Source organism: Trichoplusia ni, chromosome 8 (genome assembly GCF_003590095.1).
Source record: "Trichoplusia ni isolate ovarian cell line Hi5 chromosome 8, tn1, whole genome shotgun sequence".
In the NCBI taxonomy this organism is placed as follows: Eukaryota; Metazoa; Arthropoda; class Insecta; order Lepidoptera; family Noctuidae; genus Trichoplusia; species Trichoplusia ni.
In genome coordinates this window covers 902,120-922,422 of record NC_039485.1, presented here as the reverse complement: position 1 = coordinate 922,422, position 20,303 = coordinate 902,120, and the positions used below count along the sequence as shown (strand labels likewise).

The window sequence follows — 20,303 nt, the reverse complement described above, 5'->3', positions numbered from 1 at the left end:
TGACTTGGATCGCAAGCTAACTCAGGCGGTCCTGACAGGCCCGATTTAGTAATCAGCTGGCTGGAATATCGGATGGTTGTGTTCGAAATGGTAAAGGAAAGAACAACTCAATATTTCGAACTCTTTCGTAAGCACAGGATCATTCCGAAAACGAAGCTTAATAAAATCCCAACATAAGTTTTATTTTTTATTGGTGCCTTAAAACCTAAGTCTTAAATATAATAAATTTGAGATTGTAAAACAGTGTAACTTGAAAAACAACAGTTTGTGAAAGTGACAGCATTGCTTGGTACTGTGTATCGGAAATACAATAAGCTCCTTTCATTTATCCTAAAACTTATTTTCGACAAGTATTTTAGTCCCAATAAAACTAAAATGAAACTAGAAAAGAGATAGGTGACGGAAATTTGAGAGATAATGTGGTGTCAACAGCCACATTTGATAATTGTCACCTAAGTATTTGCACGTCTAAGTTATCGGTATAAACAATTGGAGCGAATGCCACGGTACGGGTGTTCGCCGGTTACTTTTTCATCATGCTGGCGACCAGACCCTTGAAGGCGTCGAGTCCCTTCTCGTTGGCCTCCTGGTATCCGGGCGCGGTAGACTTGACTGTCTCGTACCATCTGTCGAAATATCAAAAGTAAGTTACAGGGTAATATAACTAATTCAATACGCTAGTTTAACATGTATCATGTACCAACAATTTTAATTGTTTTTTTGTCTTATCAGCCTACGAAACACGAAAACAATTTTTTGTCGATTCATATCTTCGGCATTGACAAACATTAATCTTTATAATCACAATCAATCTCTGATATAACCCAATGACTATAAAGCATTAAGATCTGGGATTTGTACCTCTTAACGTTCGAGTACTTCTTGAAGTCGATATCGGAAGCTTCGAAGCTGGAGACGCTGGCGATGAGGCTGAGGTCGGCGACGGTCAGGTTTGGGCCGGCCGAGTACTTCTGTCCCTCCAGGAACGTGTTCAGGAGGTTCAGGGCATCCTCGATCTTAGCCAGCTTGTCCTTGTCGGCTGGGGCACCGCCGAACAGTTGTGGGTACTAAAAACAAGGATAATCGGAATAAGATTAAAAATTTTGTCGTCTTCATAAAGGTTTCGGTTTATACATCAGATGTTTATGAAGGTTCAACGACTATCTTTTTTACATTTTGTGATTTGGGTTTACATTATAAGTTATAAGTAATTGACAGATATTTAACAATATTTGAACATTGAGGTTTTAAAAAAGTTATACATTGCAGCAATGACTTTTGAATTTAATGTTTTTGTTAATAATCCGCGTTTATATTTAAAACCTTGAATCTTTAAATACCAGTAGATATATTTTTTCATTTCATAAATTATATATATAATTGCCTTTACTTATGTGTAAGTACAAAAACTTGATACTTACGAAATAGTCAGCGAATCTCTGGTAAATCGTGCCGATGTCGAAGTAGAGGCGCTGGTCTACAAGGGCCCTGGCCTTGGGCTCCTCGGGGTACAGGTTGCTGCCCTTGCCGTATTTGTTGACCAAGTATGTGATGATAGCACGGGACTCCCAGATCGCGAAACCATCGTCCACGAGGGTGGGCACTGTGTGTTGGGGGTTGATCTGCAGAATAAACATGAATATGAGTCAGTTTTATCGAATACGGAAATCCAACGGCTATTAGTCCGTTGATGTCTCCTTATACTCGAACGGAAAGATGAAATAATGTGATTATATTCGGACCGGTGTCTACCGTTGTCGCTTAAATGACAATCCTGTCCATTACAAAAATAAATAAGGTTTTAAGTATATTGTATGCAGCTTAACACTTTTGCTGAAATAGTAAAACAACATGAAAACTGTATTCCATAAAGTCCTTTACGCCAAAATGGCAAAGTTTGTCATGTGTATCATTATCATACAATTTCGTCTTTACAAAACATTTTCAAAACTTGTTCACCTAAACCTGTGTTCACTGAATCATAACATACGAGTTTGGAAATAATTATGTTGGGAGAACCGGTTTTATTTTGGCTGTCTTGAGTGGTCAGGTGAATACGTAGTCGTTGTTTCGTCCGACAAGATTTGTATGAACAAAAAAGTTTGTTCTATATCGTGGCGAAACGGGTCTGAGGAACCGAAGTTAAAGAAATACAAATACTGACTGTCTTTTATAATAATAATAAAGTTTATTTATCTCCACAAATTATATTATGCGGTAACATCATGTCAGCAAGCAACTGCCAAAAGAATGCAATTTATGGGAGATCTGGAGTTTAAACTAAGCCTAGGCCTATACTATAGAACTCCAGGCCACCCAAAAATTAGTTACAGATTATTATGAGATTGTCAACTATTGCAAAAGCGTATACTGTGAAATGTGGTAAAACATGTTGTTACTCGTAGTGAGTGGTGTTTAGCCGTATAAATGTTTGTGTGTGTTGATGTTTTTATACCGATATAAAATAAAATAATAACTTTTTTCTTACATTCAGTTTTATTACAGTTGGATAAGAAAAGTATTTTATTTAATTTATTGAAAAGCACACCACCTCGATAAGAATAAAATCGTTGTGAAAACGATTTATTAACCGCAGTTGAATCGTAAATTGCGAAATTTCGCTTAGTGAGGGCTTTGTATTCCCTTCTGTTCTTCGGTAGACTATTATATCTAAGAAGAACAGTAGAAACTTTTTAGGCCTTCATTAGCCCCCTGAACATTAAGACCTAGATTAACATAATTGTTATTTGTTCAAGAAACGTTTACAGTAAACAAGCTGAAGCTGTGTTGATAACTGGGTAAACGAACTTATCGCGTGTAGTAATAAATGATATGAAACAATAGAACAAAATCTATGTTTAATGGAAACACACCGTGTCCCCTTAAAAGTTCAATGCCCTTAAATTCCTACTGCAGAATTACATCATTTACTGTCTATGCTCGACCTTCAACGGCTTATAAGGTATTTTGAACTGTGACTTGTTTGTTTTAGAGTATAAAATGGCATGAATGAAGTATGAGACTGGCAATGCTAGTAAACTCAATAGGAAATGCTGGCCGCATGCCATGGGCGTCGAGCACTTCTAACAGTTTTGAAATGAGATTAGAAAATCGTACGCGAACTGACGGTTGGTTAATGGATATGCCAAACGAGGACTTGTGACTGGGAATTTAATGTTCTTTCCGCCAGGAAAACTTCTATAAGAAAATGGATTAATACTAAAGAGTGTTAAAGACTGTTATAAAAGAATTTGAAGTAGGAGAAAGTATCTAGAAGTTTTCCTAAAAATCTAATCGTAGCAAATGAAGATAGAAAATAACATTTTCTGAAGTAAAGAATTTAATATTTGTATCGAGGTGGATTTCACAAACATTCAAGTCAGTTGCTCAGTAGGTAAATATTGTCATAAACTACCTGCTCAAATGTCTAGATTTATTTTTGGATCTTCCATTAGTCGATCGCGCAGAGGAGAAGCTTTATAATTCAATATAATATATTTTACCTGCCGACACTAAATAAAGTTTTTTTTTCCTCATAGACACTAAATTAGATTATTCTGATAAATAAACAAAGCAAAGTAAACAACACGTTGCTCTATGTTTGTATGTATGGAAACAATAACCAATTAATTTAAATCAGTTTCAACAGGAAACGTTAGCTCTACATATTTATTTGCAATTAGTGCCATAAATACCACGTAACTTTAATACTTAATCACGGAAAATGTTTACAAAAAGTCCATCAAGAAATGAAATACAGTATCCACGCTCCGCTCTCCAATTTATTCACTCTCTTTTTAATGTATGTCTTGTCATATAATTTAGAATTAAATTCTTCTGACAATGAAACTAAGACATAAATGTACGATCTTTTTATTATGCCTTTATTCAAATAACTCAACGGGTATAAAACAAGTATTAGAAAATGATGATGTACAAACTAGCAACTGTACAGTTACTTAATTTCAAAATTATCTATTATTGCAGGTATATTTTGCTGTCTTCTTCCATGAATAGTGAATAGGAAAAAAAAAATCTAAAATCTGAAGTCTAAATTCTAACGTCATAAACTGTGTGCTATGAAGCTATACGTTGACTTGATTTTGAACTATTCCTATCCTTCCATTTGCCAAAACTGCCTTACCTTGATGTATTCAGGCTTCAGGTGTTCCCCGTGGTGAAGATCCACCAGCTTGAGGTTCAGGTTGAGGTTGAGCGCCTTCGCCGTGAGGAGCACAGCCCGGCAGGGGGCAGAGCCGGGAACGTAGTACAGGTCTATGGGCATGTTTCTGTGGACAACATACATAACACCATGTTAGATTATAAAACGATGGTGAAGGTTTGAAAACTGTTGCGTGATAAACTATTGAATGTTACTTAGCAAATAGGACTTAAACGAATGGCTATAATGACAGTTGTGTACAGACGAATAAATGTTGTTCTTTTCCACTTCTAATAGTGGAAAAGAACAACAACAATATGTAATAATAATTTAGGGAGGAGTGGAAAAGGATTTTTGCAGTTTCTATGACGCTTAAAACGGTTCTCTTTACAGCTACATTTTCGAATTACCTGGCAATTATTTCAAGTCCTTATCGAATTCGAGCAAACATTACTGGCAAATAATATGACGAATGGATAAATATAGCCGCGATAAAATCTGTGTAGAACGATCCTGACATTCCAAAAAGGTTTCGCCAAATTGCTAACACAGAAACAAGAAAGAGAAAAATAAATTGCCTTTATGTCCTTGCAAGAGGACGCATTCTCCTTGAAGGCCACATTTGACCCAAAACGTGGCTCAAGGTCTGCCATAAGCAGGTAGAAGCAACTATAGAGGATAACAATCTTAATCCTTTGTAAAAACAAGCTTTCACAAAGCTCTAACACTTGTTTCACAATTTCAAACAACAGACCAAAGCACGATTTAAAACTCTTACGTAGTTCAATAACCTGTTGCTGTTTTTTTTAGTTTGTAACTAGCTGTTACCCGCGACTTCGTCCGCGTGGTTAGAAAATATAAGTTACGTTTTTTTTTTAAAATTGGATTAGGTTTTTAGAGTCCACGCTACGTAGTTTCTGAAATTAGCGCGTTCAGACTGACAAACTCTTCAGCTTTATAACATTAATAGGTATATGTAGGTTATGTGCATATGGGGAAGATAAAACTTAAGGTTTTAATTTTTGATAATATTAAAAGAGGTACAATTTTGAGTTTGTGACGTTGTTGTGGGGTAATCTCAACATATACTGAACCGATTTCGGTAATTATTTTACTAATAGAAAGCCATGTTACTTTTTTTTGAACGGCGGTCAAGTCGTCACTTTGTATATACTCAAACAAAATCGTCTAATGGAGTGAGGACTTGTTAGCAAGTTTTGTGATTAAATTTGCTTCCCATCCTCGATTATTGTGACGACAACTATCTTGATATTCATGAGGCACAGCTAGATTAACTCGAGCTTTTTCAGAATTTTTCATAAGATTCATATTTGGTTTAAGCAAATATGATCACGTGTCTGAATTACGTCTAAAAAATGTTTCCAGTTCCTTAATGACACACGTTCACGATGCCTGAGCTCAACGGAAAATTTGCGACCTAAGAGGCCACCTCACTCCACAGGATTCTTCGACAGGTCTTTCACCGTGCAAGGTGTGTGCTTGTCGAACAAACTCCCTGCACTAATAAAAAAGAGTCAAACACTCAGCACCTTTGAAAAACTGGTAAAAGACCATCTCCTCCCTCTAAAGTAGCCGTCTCAAACCTACCCTAACACTGAATGTATTAAAAATCACTGCTGCAATACCATGTTCCAATTTTTGTATATAATATGAAAATATGAAAAATGTTGAACCATATCCGATGGCGGAATGCTTCCGAAATGCGTAAATGCTCTCCGTCCCTTACCAACATTATGGAAGGCCGCCAAGCCTTACGGCGATATTTTGAGACACATCCGATACGTCAGATGATTTCGACATTGTTCAGTGAATGTCGAAGGCGATCAGAATTCAAACGTTCGTTGTGCTGTTTTTCGTTCTCTTCAGGCCGCTCTCCAGTAATTCTTTCTATCTCACTTTCTAACTCATGATAATCTCGGTCAAACTGTTGACATCACATTCATCACTTGTTTCAAAAGACCTATTAGTAGATGTGCGAATTCGCTGGGAATTCAAGCATAATTCTCTATCAGTAAACGTCTCCGGCTCAAGATACAATGCGTGACGTTCACGATCAGCTGACAGTTGCGCACCATGTTCTGAACTTGTCTCTTGAGATTTAGAAGCAGATGCATAAGGGTCGTTCTCAAAAATGTGGCACATTTCGACAAAAAATATAGACTTTGAGAAATTTTAGGTTTTTCCTGTAGAAATCTGTTTGAGGTATTTTTCTGGTAAGGAATAATGAAAAGGGAACTCATTATGTGCATTCCCTTATTAAAAAAAGCTAATTAAAAAATACAGTGCACAGGTTAAAGAGACATGGCACAGGATAATGAGAAAATACTGACAAGTGAAAGAGAGTCAAACAGGTTACTGAAAAAATAACAACGGATTCTTGTTAAATCAGCATTTATTTAAAAAAAAACAATCAAAACTACTCTTTCTGAGCTATAAAAAAATCTGATCTTAACACTTATCGACATAGGTGATATCAACATAAAATAATTATTCCCATAACTAAAATAGTTATATTCAAGTACTTAATTAATCAGTCTTAAGTAATCAGTCGTAAAAAACGTTTTTCTTTAGTTACCAACTTACGCTTACCTTGTGCAAATAAACAAAAAATCTTTGTGTGTAATAAACAAAATAAAAACAGCCAAGTTCGAGCCGGACACGCGTATGGAAGGTTCCGTACCATTGCCCATAAAACGGACACACAAAAGTCATTTCTGAAGTATGGGATATGGGAAATATGCCATCTCTGTGAAAATTTTAACTGTTTAACTCTCACAGTTCTTGTGATACAGCCGGGTGACAGACGGACGGACGGACACCCTTTGGGTACGGAACAATGAAAATAGAGTAAACCTTAAAATATCTCGTCATCTGAAAAATCAGCCACATTTTGACTTAAAATGTTGTCTAAGGTACTTCTTCGAAGTTCAGATGGCAATTCTATTTCGGAAAGTGCTGAAAATGGTGTAGATCTATGAAGCGTTGTAACACTTATATCATCTACAGGTACAGAAAGATCTGTTTCAGGAGCAACAAACTCGTCATTGTCATCTGAAACATCAAAGAAGTCCAGGCGAGTCTTTACATGTCGAGGAGTTTGCTTCATAGAAGATTCTTTTGTTTTTTTACGTTTTGGCTTCGGTGTCGAGACGAGAACATTATGAAAGCCAAGGTGTTTTCCATGCTTACAGTATTCAGCCTCAGTTAAGCACGTTTCTTTGGTACAACTAAGACGTCTTAAAACAACAGACGTGCTTCTAGAATTACACCATACAATTTGGTGGACTTGTTGGGTACCTTTAAATGGTTGTAACTTATCAGGGAGTAACAAATCTTTTTCAAAAATCTTATAATCGGAAACAGTTTCAGTTACAACATTTTTTAGGTTTTGCGTTAATAAACGGGAAAAACTTTCAAAATCTGGCACATCAGCTCCATGGTTAACACATGAATCAGCAGTACGCTTTATAACAGCTCCGACTCCATCTGGAGCTCCTTTGCCGTGTCCAGATTCAGAGTAGTTCCATGTTACACATTTCAGTTGAGGGTAGTTCCATCTTAGAGCTGTAATAACATAATATATCTTGTAATTTCTATATTGACTGGTTGCAGAATCCGACACTATATGAAAAGTTGTTATTTGTGGTGAATGTGCTTTTAAGTAATCTATTATGGGATCCATATGAGCCCATACAGCTGCAGTATCATGTCTGAGATTCGGACTAAACGTGGCAAAGCATTGTGTTTGTTTCTGCATATTCACGTCAAAAAAATAAAGTACACTGGTGTGAATAGTGATTTGCGGCTTACTAGCTCCAAAATGTGCCGATTGGATTTCTTTTGCATATGAGCATTTATAGTTTTCTGAATAATCAACGTGGATTACAGCTTCCTCAGGTTTCAGCTGTTCTTTTATTTCTTTTATTGCTTCTTGCTGACTCACCATTCTTCCACAGTGTTTCATATATTTATCTATCATATCTTCGAAAAGTTTTATAGCTTCTTTTGGTTTTGTCTTCATTTTTTCTTTCTTAACTAATCTTATTGTCTTATTGCAACCGTTTTGTACTATAGTTTCAGTTTTAGAGTTCCATGACCAATAGTAAAAGTCAGTAGCATCGTCATATACCAGATATTGAATAACATTATCATTACAGTTGATGCAATCTCGGAATAAACATCTAGCATTATATACATTGCAGCAAATTGTTTTCAGCAGATTAGTAGCATCCTTTGGCGCTATAATTTGGTGTTTGTGAAGTGCAGATACTATGAGTTGAAAATTTTCGTGAATCACACAAAGACACATTTCTTTTGGTCTTTTAGAAGCAGGTAAAATCCAAAATGGTCTAAATCGACAAAAAGTAGCAAAGCTCAAAATATAGGGTTGGGACGAATTGAATTTTTTATGAAGATTACCCAGAGAATCATTTAAATATCGTTTTTGTACCTTTATACCTTCCTTCTTGACGTACTCTTTTTTTCCAGCCGTGCAGCTACTATTTTCATCGTCCGACAGAAACGTTTTTACATCCTTCTTCTTTTTCAACACTGATTGTTTCTTGGGTAAATCCCTTTTTCTAAACATTGTCTTAAATTTTCTGTGTAATTTTGCAGATTTGAATTGTTGTTGAAGACTTGCTGATATTATTTGTTTAATTTTGTACGATTTCTCATTCTTATACGACTGCAACAAAGCTTCTTCCGTTGAGTCATCACGGCTAGTGCCAGGTAAAGCTGGGTCGTAAATATTTGCATTTAATGATTGAAGTCTGGATAGTTTTTTTCTAAAGGCATCATTAACTTTTTTTACTGATTGCAGTTGGAGTCTTAAGGATGCAATTTCTTTGTCTTTTTTATATCTCAGCTTTCTAACTAAACGTTGAGCACTGGGAGAGACAATTTCAGCTGAATTTACCGATGAGACATATGAACTTGCTGGACTAACATCTCTTGACCTGAGGTAGGACCTAGTGATTCTTCCACACTCAGATTTGCCCAGGCTTTCAGGGTAATTTCCGTTACTGCCTCCAATATTTTCGGGATTGATATTTTCTATATCACTGGAAGGTGGACTGTTGCACTCAAGAAAGAGTTGTATCCTTGCTTTTGCTTCTTTTTTGCGTTGATATGATTTTTTTGCGTCTTCTCTCCATTTTTTTCTTAACATTCTTTGGTCTCTCGCTGGCAATTTATCTATAGACGTAACCTTACCCTCTTTTTTACGTTTCTCGTACTTTTCTTTATTTCTTTCTTTGTATTTTGCGTAAAGATCCGGGTTGTTTTTTATTTTTTCGTACCTCTTTCTTTCAAGTTCTCTTTTCCTAGCTAAGATTTCTTCTTTTGTCTTACTCTTTCGTTTTGGCATTTTACCTTAAAAATGAAAATATAAATAAACCTCGGAACAATATGAGCCGTAATTATTGCACACATTGCACACATTGCTTCTACGACAAATTGAAAATGCAATAACTAAGTACCCAAATAAGTTTAAATGTATTGTTTTAACACATACACATACAACAAGAATAGAACCATGCATATGTTGCTTATTTGCATGAAATAGAAACTTGATTATAATTTAAAATTGAAGGAAATTAAGAAAAGTCTCTTTAACCTGGTCTGTGTGTCTTTAACCTGTGCTTTCCAAGCAGGTTAAAGACACACAGGTTAATGAGAATATGACTGTTAACATCTTATAACAGCGTAACGGTTCCAATTCAGAAGTTTATACCTATGCTATTAGGAAAGGTGCATTGAATATTATATTTAAATAAACGCAATTCAAAATCAACTTAACCATTAACAATAATATTAGAGACAGAATAAAGATAACATACCAATTACAAACTCCGACTGATGTTTTTCGATCTTCTTTTTCTAAAACTGCCAATAATCAAAACGCGTACAGTCCTGTCGGTGGTTTGCTCGATACTGGCGGGTGCGTCTGGGCGGGGAAGGGACATCGAGGACGTCACAGTATACGAGTGCCGTGCGATTGTGTGCAAGCACAGGTTATAGAGAAAATAACGTTGGACATTTGTTTTTCGTGAATAACTTTGAAATTAGGTTTATAATATAAATATGGTCTATGTTAGCTTAAAATTAATCATATACAAGACTTTAGTTTTAAACATTTTTAAATTTATTTTAAACCGAATATATTTTTATTTTACTTTAAAGTGCCACAAGTCGTGTTTGGACACGCCAGGTCACAGAGAAACAAATACATTAAATTCAATTTGTAGTTAGTATGTACTATTAAATTCCATAAAATTACATAGCCTCTGTGTAAAAAGTATCTTTAAATAAAATACTTAACAAAATTATATACATCTCTTAAGAAAAAAATAAAAATTTCTTACAAAAACTGTACGGCAGGTTACAGTGCCACTTTTTTGAGAACAAGCCATAAATACCCTGAGAAATCAAACACAATTTCTACGGAGCGACTTGCAGCCTGATGTTCTTCTGTCTCTCCTCAATTTTTTAAGCTCCTTTGGGACGTTGGGGAAGATTCACCTCTTTCTAGGCATGGTTATAGTTTTATTGTGAAGATACCTGATCAAGTAGAATCTAAGTGACAGCTACGCTGGCTATATTATATGGAAAACAATAAAAACTTCTTTTAATTTACTTTTCACAATATGACAGACATCAAAATATGTCAAACGTTTGACATGAAAGTAGGTGGAGTAAGGTAAAGGCACCTATTTCCGCGGTGTCTTCATTATAACTTAAAAGAACATAAATTAAGTAGAGAATTGGCTATTTTTTTAGAAGTGTTATTTATCTTAATTTTGAAATATACTCACAGTTTGACTGTAAAAATGTTAAATAGTGAAAAATATAAAGAACCTTATTACAATTTTTAAATTCTAACTCCAATGCATTTGGTTCCTAATTCTGAGTGTATAAACTGTAAACGAAAGGAGGTGGCGAGAGTGACACAAAATGTATTTCAAAAACTTGTTTTCTAGTCGTTTCTTGAAGAAGTACTCAAAAGTTACATAATTATGTATGTGTTTTCGATAAAAATGTAACCCTTCCAATATTTCAAACTAAACAAATAGTCACGCAGTATAAAATTATCATCTTAAACATTATTTGGTATGAAGCGTGCATTCGAGTAAATGTTAGCCTTAAACTGACCGATTATTTGAAAACGTATACACACTAAAGCATAATTTGCTCATATAAACGTGAACAGCTAAATTGTTAATTGAATAATGTACCTTGCAGACAGAAGTAACTTGTAAATTGCTTTGATAACAGCGTTCTTTTCTACAATACCCAAATATGGTGCCTTTACCTTAGTAAATTAAATTTGTTATTTTTTTCATAATTTCCGCATTTTTTTCCTTTTTCCTCACCGTTTAAACCTTCCCTGGACTATTACGAATAGTTCAAGACTAAAAAAAGCCAAATCGGTTCAGCCGTTCTCGAGTTTTAGTGAGACTAACGAACAGCGTTTCATTTTTATATATATAGAGATTATGTAAATGATTACTCGAAATCTTGAAAAACTAGTTTCTTTTATACTCGCTACAAGGACAACTCTTTTCACCGAAGAAGAGTAGCTGAACATGTTTTAGTATCCAAAAACTATTTTCAATTTCTGCTGCAAAGAACTAAGTACTTAACTATTTTCATTATAGGGATTCGTGTAGGAAAAAAAACTATCTTAAAAACTTAATTTTAAATGCAACGAAATCATTTATTTTCGTCGGCAGCAAATAATAGTAAATAATAATATTGTAATTCTCCCCATGAAAGTGTATTCATTAATTGTCATTTATAAATATAAAGAGAAACAAAAAAGGGCCTAGTATTGAACCCTACAGAACACCCGGAATTACAAGAGATCCTTCAGATTTTTTGCCATTTGTCATGCTTCTCTTTGCACTCGATTTTCTAAGTAGATTTCCAGTACTCCGTTGTTAATAATGATAAAAACCAACTTAATGCTCCTGAGAATTTTGCATTTTTTCACACCTGCCGCTCTACTTTCATCAAACGTTTTTTTATTGATTTGCAGGTTTATTGAAATATACTCTTTTGTTATTTGCATTGTTGGCTATGTTAGTATGGTCGTAGCCTTCAACAATAGGAACAGTCAATCGAACTGAAGTGAATTGACCAAATACGAAGGCTTCAGTATACGGAAGCCGTTCACCAAAATTCAATGAACGTGACAAAAGGGAAGGTCAGTTCGAATGATCGAGGATATTACTTTTACAGTTTTAATTACAAATAGGTTCCTTTAATTGGAAGCAAAGGTTGGTGGTTTTCGGAGGTGCAAATTTGGCTGTTAATTAAAAAAAATTGAAGAGCACTTTGGGAGAACTTTGTATTTGAAGTATTTTGAAGACACTTGCTCAGCATTTGGACTTATATGGGCTGATACTATTTATTGTTGTGTATACTTCTGCCCATGTGCCTATCTGTCAATTGAATAGGTACTAAATATGACATCATGTCCACTTCATATGAGCTTGAAATAAATACCTAGTTTACAAACATATCATAAAGTGGTGTGATGCATGTTATATTAGCGTATCTTCCACGATTCATTTTATCGATATCACATTCTGCACATCATTGAGTGATTTTCAAAACTAAAATAGGTAGCAGTGCTGATTACGAAAAGATAAAGGACACACGCGGTGACTAAATCCCTGGTGACAACAGTTGTCATATGTCTAGTCATCATAAATGTACAAACATGACTTAATGTTTTACGACCGGATTAAAGTCTTACTACCCAGCTCTAAGATAACTATACAATTTGTAGGTAAGGTGGTTTTACTGGGGATATTGACGTGGCGATGTTGATACGAGCAAAAACGAAAAAAAGATTGTCTGGAGCTTATGCGGAGATAGCGGTCAACACGGACTCCCTAAAAACTTGGTCAATAGTGCATTCTGTGCAGGACAAAAACTATGGCAAAGAGAGTTTGCCAGATGTCGGAGGTAATTCGTAAGTTATGACGGGCTGACCTACTACCCCACGGGACTCCACCTTCTGTTAGTAATAATAAAATGCCATGATGACTTTGACACTCCCTATCCTACTACTATTATAAAGGCGAAAGTTTGTAAGTATGGATGTATGGATGTTTGTTACTCTTTCACGTAAAAACTACTGAATGGATTTGAATGAAACTTTACCACAATATAGCTTATTCATCAGAATAACACATAGGCTACAATTTTTGAGGTTTCTAATGTGAGGTCGTAAAAAAATTCATTTTTTGCGCTTACATTGCAAACGCTGACTGAATCCTACAATAGATATAGATAGATAGAAGGCAGGTATAAATTATAACTTATATCTTCTAACCACGCGGACGAAGTCGCGGGCAACAGCTAGTCAATCATAAAATTGAAGTGTTGAGTAATGCCTGTGACGAATGAAAGATTACACAAGAAAGATTACGAGGTCTGATAAAAATACCATTCTGGGAAACCATCGCATGTTTAGGGCAGGTCGTGACAAATATGTTTAGTGCTTTTAGGCTAATGTCGGACTAAGATCGATAAAAATACAACCTTACAACATTTTCTGATTCGCCAGCCATCGTCGCTATTTAATTCGGTATTCTTTATTTATTAAATGTAAAAGAATTCTAACTTTAAGTCTAGGAACACTGAACATTAATAATAATCGGAGTTATAAGATCAACAATAGTAGTTATTAGACATAAATCAAATATTGACAGGTACATAAAACTGACTAATTTTTTTCTTTATCCATTTAAAGGCCTCCATCAAAGAAATACTTATACAAAGAGTGTCAACGGTTTCATTATTATACTTGGTTGGTTGGATATTAAATCTTTATTTAACCAGGTATTATGTCCCACGGCTGGGCACAGGCCTCTTCCTACATTAAGAAAGTTTAAACATTGATTGATCCTTGCCGTTTTCATATAGACGACTTTTTTTCCTTCCACGTTTGTCAGTCTTGTTATAACCAAACTTTACATAAAGTATTCAATTTTAGTTAGGTACATTATTACGATTAAAACATAGAATGGACATAGAAACATGTCGTGTCATCTAACAATCAGTCTAATAACAGGTGTCCATTACAAAAATAGACGTTTTACGTAAATTACTTTCAAATTGATATTGTTTTTTGTTGAAACAGTTGTTAATAGTTGTAGATATTTGATACTTTAAGTGACTTATTCATTTATTATGTGCCTTTTGATATTACGAGGTTTAATTAAAGCGCTGACATCGTTAGCGGGCCATGCGTGTAATAGCTTTTAAATTGACGGGCCAATGTTATTATTGAACGTACTGTGTGTGTACAAGCTAACAATGTTTTGTTTTCGTTAAGACTCAAACGTATCTTGCATATATATTTAGAAGAAGTTTATTGTACCTTTCATATTTTTTTAAAACTAGATCTCGTATTGAAGTCAGTAAGCTTAGAATGTACTTACGCTCCAAGTAGATTTTTTCTGGATTAATTACTTAGGTACTTATATAGATAGATAAATAAATCAACGAAAATATGGCTAAAATTCAAGCCGCAAGCTTAAATTCAGCTGGAATATGCATCTCATTTCTTAGAAGAGTCTTATTAGTAACAAAAATAGCTCCAAACTTATTATAAAACTCACATTTATCTAAACATTCAATTTATCTAAACAGCGCTCTAGAAAAGAGCGGTGGAATAAACATGTTCTGAATTACTAACAAATTCATTAACTCTATTGGATCCATGTCCTAAAATAACCGAACGTAGCATCTAATGAGTAACACAGTAACATTGTTTCATGTCAGAATGACTTGCAAAAATGAAGCTAGTTTTTCTAGCAAAATATGTGGGAAACTGTGTCCGGCCGACGCGACCTTGATCGCGGGAACTATTATGAAAATTATACAATCATGATGCTATACGAGTTTAATGATTGCAATCATAAATTATAAGCGCAATGTTTTGTTTCCATCACCTGTGGGCTGTGAATCTAATAATAGTGGTAAATGTCATGGATTTTAATAATGAATCTGTGTTAATTAAAACAAATCATTTGTGTATAAATAGGACGCGACAATTACTAATAAACCTGTCAGTTTTTTTGCAATTTAATGTATCGAATAAAATGGAACTTTTTAACGTCACACAGGACTCGAAGCGGCAACTCCTAGCAAAACGCACTAGTCGCTTTGCCTACCTTTCGAGATCATTATCTAACGAAGAGCTCGAATTTGTCAATTATATCAGTACGTCCATTCCTGGTTAATTTAGACATAACTAATAGATAGAGCATTTAACAGGAGTTATTGACACTACGATCCTAAATTCCACGCTATTCTCGTACGCGCTAAACACCTGACACAGTTACAAATACTTGATAATTTGTATTGAACGTGAATAGTACATTACAGGTTTGGGTAAAACCGATTTCGATGAGATAATCATTGTAAAACACAGCTGTGTGTATTTATGTTTGTGTGCGTTTAGATACGCTTGCAAATAAACTCGCCGGCCGGCGCCGCGGCGCTGAGCGAAGTCGGACGAAGCGGGCGTGCTGGCTCGAGTGCCTGCCTCACGTTTTTCATAAGTAGAGATATCTATTTTGTTTTATAATAAACATTCATAATTGTTAAAAAAAGACCATGTACGGTGGTAATGATAAAGCTCCTAGCCTAGTAAACGCCAATACTTAAGCATAAGACATACTTTCGTCTCCTTTTATGTCTTCTGTGCCAAATCTTGGGGCAAATTGTATTGTCTAGACTGATACTACTACTGCGTCTAGACTCTTCGATATAAGTTCTAAATTACCTACACAGGTCTTAACTTAAAGAGTGTTTAGGTACATGGTGTTGATTGAGTACTTAATGCAAAGAAAATACAAGATTACGTGTTCAATTGTGTAAAAGAGATAATAAAAAATAAATAATCATTTTGTGTTTGTTTAGTAGGTAAATTACCTTTCATGCACTTAATCATTATACTCAGGGTCTCAAGATTTGCCTCACCCAAGACAATCGAAAACTATGGTTGATTACCCTATTGTCCCTATTACTACACATCTACGAAGCAGGGTTGAGAAAAGGCTAAATGAACAAAACCCTCCAATTGCGTTTAAATTATGTATGGTAATTTGTCTTTGATTACCTTCGGTAGGCCAGTTAAAATGTCCAATGATTTAACTTGTAAACTTGAAGAAGTTTTGTTTAGTAAGTATTAATTTATAGAGTAAATCCTAACCACAATCCTAGATCCGTAACTGTGTGTTACAGCAGCAGAACAAGGATCTCTATACTTATCTACTCAATATTGTTATTCTAGTAATGTAGCTATCTATGTTAAATGCTACCATTAAAATTCTACAAGACTCTTCGTTAGCGGGTACAATGCAAATATATCTATGTGATACATTTTATCGTTTAAATTAATACAAATAAAACGTGGGAAGTGTTATCTTTTTCCGTCGGGCTCAAATGGACTGGTTTAGTTTCGATAACTTTCACTTCATCTAGGAAATTAATTGCAGAAATACCGTGTGGGTTGTGTCCGTCAAATATAACAGTAGCAATATTAATATTATAAGCGTAATAAAGTTTCTGTTAATGTACCTAGTTATGTGACATAAAATCGTGTGCAGGCGTGTAAAAATAGGCGCGACTAATTAAATAATTATCAATGGATAAATACTAAAAGAAACAATAAGTAACAAAAAGGTTTGATAGCTATGGAAATTAGGATTACGAAAACCATGTAATACTTTACTATACAAACACTCGAGAACCGATAAACTTGTCGCTAAATGCCAATTAGTGAATGCTACCCTTCATGAATATACCTACATATCTATGGAGTATTACCCGTATAAGCTTTTAATTAAAATAAATAGTGGAAAGTATTTTTTTATTTTACTTTAATTACGACAGAAAAAAATATTTAATTTCAATCCATTATCACAATTATCTCTTAATTGGGCAAGAAATTTCTTGTTTATTTGAAGCTGCTGCAAAATACCTTTTTATAACTTTTTTTGTGACACAACTAAAATAACAGTATAAAAAACGACTTACGTTTATTGGAACTAGTTATTTTTGGTTAACACTACACGACGTGCCGCCGTTGTGGAACAGTGGGACTGAATAACTGCGAGAGGGGGAGGTCAACTATTTTATAGTTGCGTCGAAGGCATGACGCATGTCGAGGACAAAACAGACCTCCCGCCAGCCAATGGGTTTGTTATTTTACTCCTCAGTTCACTTATGATATGTTCTTAAACAAACTTAACACACATCCAGCTTTTAATGAGAATAATATTGAAAATGTCTATAAGATTAGTAACAAACAACGTTATTTATACTTCCTTGTAACGGTTCAACTTTTTGAGGATAATATCCGTATCGTTATAACCGGTAAATATCAATTCCGAACGTTTTAATTAGGATTGCTTTTAAAACGGACGGATGGGATTGTCAAAGGCTTTTAAAGGCTTTTAGAACATAACCGTCTTTTGGATTTTGATCCTCGCGACGAAAAGACAAGCCTACTCCCTTCCTTAAATTTTAACCTCACATCAAACTTTATGAAAATAGATTCAGTGATTTAGAAGTGAAAGCGTCACAAACAAACTTAATTTATTGTGTTTATCAGCTCCTATGATATTACCTAAATAAAAATATATCAAAGTTGATAGATAAGTAGGTGTTATGTTAAGTTATGAGATGAGTTAGCATGCTTGCATAATTTAAGGTAAACAATACATTAAGAATAATGATTCTTTATCATTTACCAAAGAGATAACAGTACGAAATCAATGAAACAGAATAAGACACCGTCATCAAATGAAGTGGCAAGTCATGGTCATCTGCGTGTTCAGTTTGACTCTTAGAATTCAGCGGTGACACGTCATCAAAACAAAATTTGTAGGCGGTGTGTAAAAAAATCTTGTACACAATGTTGGAATTACAATCCTATTAATATTATAAATGACAGAAATACAGATACTTCCGTATCTTTGTACGTCCGTCTGTTTCGTTATCACGTAATGAAATTTGGTAGGGAGGGACACAGATAGTCTAGAATAGTCTAGATCCTGAGGAAGGTCTTAGGACACAGCATAGGTCGATACGTGCGGTTGTGTAGTCGCAGTATTTTATTTATAGCTGAAAAAAGGGTTGAAAGCGGCTTTAGGGGGCATTAAAGTTTATATGAAAAGTCTTTTCGAAAATTGGCATGAATATTTTATTTTAAGGCTTTGTTTTATCCCGGCATTCAAACGAAAACAGAATCCACCGCCCGTTGTAAGCTGAAGTCCATTCGAACGGAGACGTGGGCAATAGCTAGAAGGTTAGAAATAGGATGTACATATGTCTATCAGTCATTGGGTAAACTGCCAAGTCATGGCAATGTCATGGTGTTTGACACGGTGACTTTAAAATGATCGAATTGAATCGTGACTCATTGAGCTTAAGTCACCGGGGAGCACCCATTCTAAAACCCTATGTAATGTTTTGTCTTTTTGCAGTTTTACCTACATAGATTTGTAGGTTAGTTTTATACATAGATATCAGTAGGTACAGCACAACGACCAAGTCTTGTCACAATAAATCGGGAACAAATTTGTCAATTCTTACATATTGAAATTGTGCCGTAACTTTCGTGAGTTTCATACATTGCTTATATTCATTTTATAGTTTAACACACGCGACTTTTTCAGGAAATGTGTAACGTGTATTAAATAATATAAGACCTAGTAACCTATGTAGGTTGTGTCTTAGTTTTGAAATTATGTAAAAGTATTTTTATTGTTTGCAATCGAACTCAAACTCATGTATTGAATAGGACTTATAGAATAGCATAGAATACTATTTTATGATTATACGGCTTCGGAGTCGTATAAATTAGGGAGGTTTGAACATTGATCATCACCATTTTCCATTTACCGTTCGTCGTGTTGTCTTAGAATAATTAAGAAAGTTCATATATTTTTGAAAAAGTCATAGTGATACTTTGCCTGCGTTTGGATCGAACCTATGCCTCGTGGAAAGAACCGTTAGGCCTCCACCTGCTATAATTTGTATACTATTTGAATCTTAATGTAAGTACAGGTAACATGTTCCTCTAACTCTGTTAATCAGTGACCTAGAAGGAGATGAATAAACGCTAGACTTGCTGTCTGGCTTTTGTTAAGCCAATGGAAACTCCCCAACTGACATGCAATGTTCGAAGGCTCCGGGTGTAATGATTATAATGTGTCAAATGTGATAATTTTATGGTTGTATTCTCTATATTGTATTCTCTGTAGTTAAATACTCGTTGAAGTAGCATTTATTTTTCTTATTTTTGAATCATTCATAAGTAGATATCTATCAAGAATGATAGGTAAGATTAAATCCTAAAATATTCAGATCATATGTGATATTAAAAGCCTGAAATAAAAGTTCAGGTTCTGTAACAGGTTGTGACGGCCTTCCCGTTAGGCCAATGCCTTCAGGATCTCAGGTGTCAGATGACCTCAGCTGCAAGGATGACACGAGGCCGCCATTATGTTCGGGTTGGAGGCGCATGCGTACACCGTAACGGAGACAAATGGAATCAGGATAAGGCCTTAAAAAAGGTGTCAACTGTTTTGATTGTCTATTATTTTGAAATATGAATGCGGTAAGGTAGAGCTGCTTTTGTTTTTTTTAAGTTGTGTGTGTGGTACTGGTGTGTTTTAAGGTAAGACGAGAGCTTCCAAATATTGCGATGAATATAGCTGATTGTCTATGGGAGTAAGATGGGAATCCATTTATTCAAGCCAGTCAACAAGTAGCACTTTTTGAACGTCTGCGAAACATTGAAATAGACATCGCCCCGTATCGACCACCATTCACCGCTTCCAAATACTCCAGCTGTGAAGATGAAAGGGCGATTTTTTTCAATAGTATACAACCGTTTTTTAGTATTATGTAGTTTCTTACATGTACGAAAATGTACGTTGTACCTACCTAGTTGTCGATAACGAAACGTCAATTTAAACGACTTTTTTCTAACGCTTCTATTGACTAGGTGCTTTTTATTTCATGTTTTTTTTATATATATTTTGTGAATAAAAACGCAACCTTCGCCACACTCGTAGGCTTCCTGCCTTGT

At 35.0% G+C, this 20,303-nt stretch overlaps 2 protein-coding genes across 3 annotated transcripts; both read right to left on the bottom strand.

Moving 5' to 3' along the window:
• Positions 1–174: 174 nt before the first annotated feature.
• LOC113497009 (glutathione S-transferase 1-1-like) lies at positions 175–17,331 on the bottom strand. Of its 2 annotated transcripts, none has more exons than XM_026876439.1 (5): positions 17,243–17,331; positions 4,145–4,289; positions 1,422–1,622; positions 862–1,067; positions 175–626 (listed from the first exon to the last, which is right to left on the bottom strand). In XM_026876439.1, the coding sequence occupies exons 2-5, from the start codon at positions 4,283–4,285 to the stop codon at positions 524–526; spliced, it is 651 nt and encodes a 216-aa protein (XP_026732240.1). In that variant the 5' UTR covers positions 4,286–4,289; positions 17,243–17,331; the 3' UTR covers positions 175–523. The 2 variants fall into 2 exon arrangements, with proteins under 2 accessions (XP_026732240.1, XP_026732239.1); XM_026876438.1 differs by lacking the exon at positions 17,243–17,331 and adding an exon at positions 13,736–13,856.
• Positions 6,558–10,951, bottom strand: LOC113497006. Its single transcript, XM_026876436.1, has 2 exons — positions 10,024–10,951; positions 6,558–9,556 (listed from the first exon to the last, which is right to left on the bottom strand). Exon 2 carries the CDS (start codon positions 9,549–9,551, stop codon positions 7,038–7,040), a length of 2,514 nt encoding a protein of 837 aa, XP_026732237.1. The 5' UTR covers positions 9,552–9,556; positions 10,024–10,951; the 3' UTR covers positions 6,558–7,037.
• Positions 17,332–20,303: the final 2,972 nt, after the last annotated feature.

Bases quoted from the DNA above. Each gene is read 5' to 3' on its own strand.
- LOC113497006 (XM_026876436.1), bottom strand. From the start codon at position 9,551: ATGCCAAAACGAAAGAGTAAGACAAAAGAAGAAATCTTAGCTAGGAAA.
- LOC113497009 (XM_026876438.1), bottom strand. From the start codon at position 13,764: ATGGCTGGCGAATCAGAAAATGTTGTAAG. The intron at 1,623-4,144 runs GTAAGGCAGTTT...TTTATTCTGCAG, and splicing joins TGAAGCCTGAATACATCAAG to ATCAACCCCCAACACACAGT. The intron at 1,068-1,421 runs GTAAGTATCAAG...CCTTGTTTTTAG, and splicing joins AGAGATTCGCTGACTATTTC to TACCCACAACTGTTCGGCGG.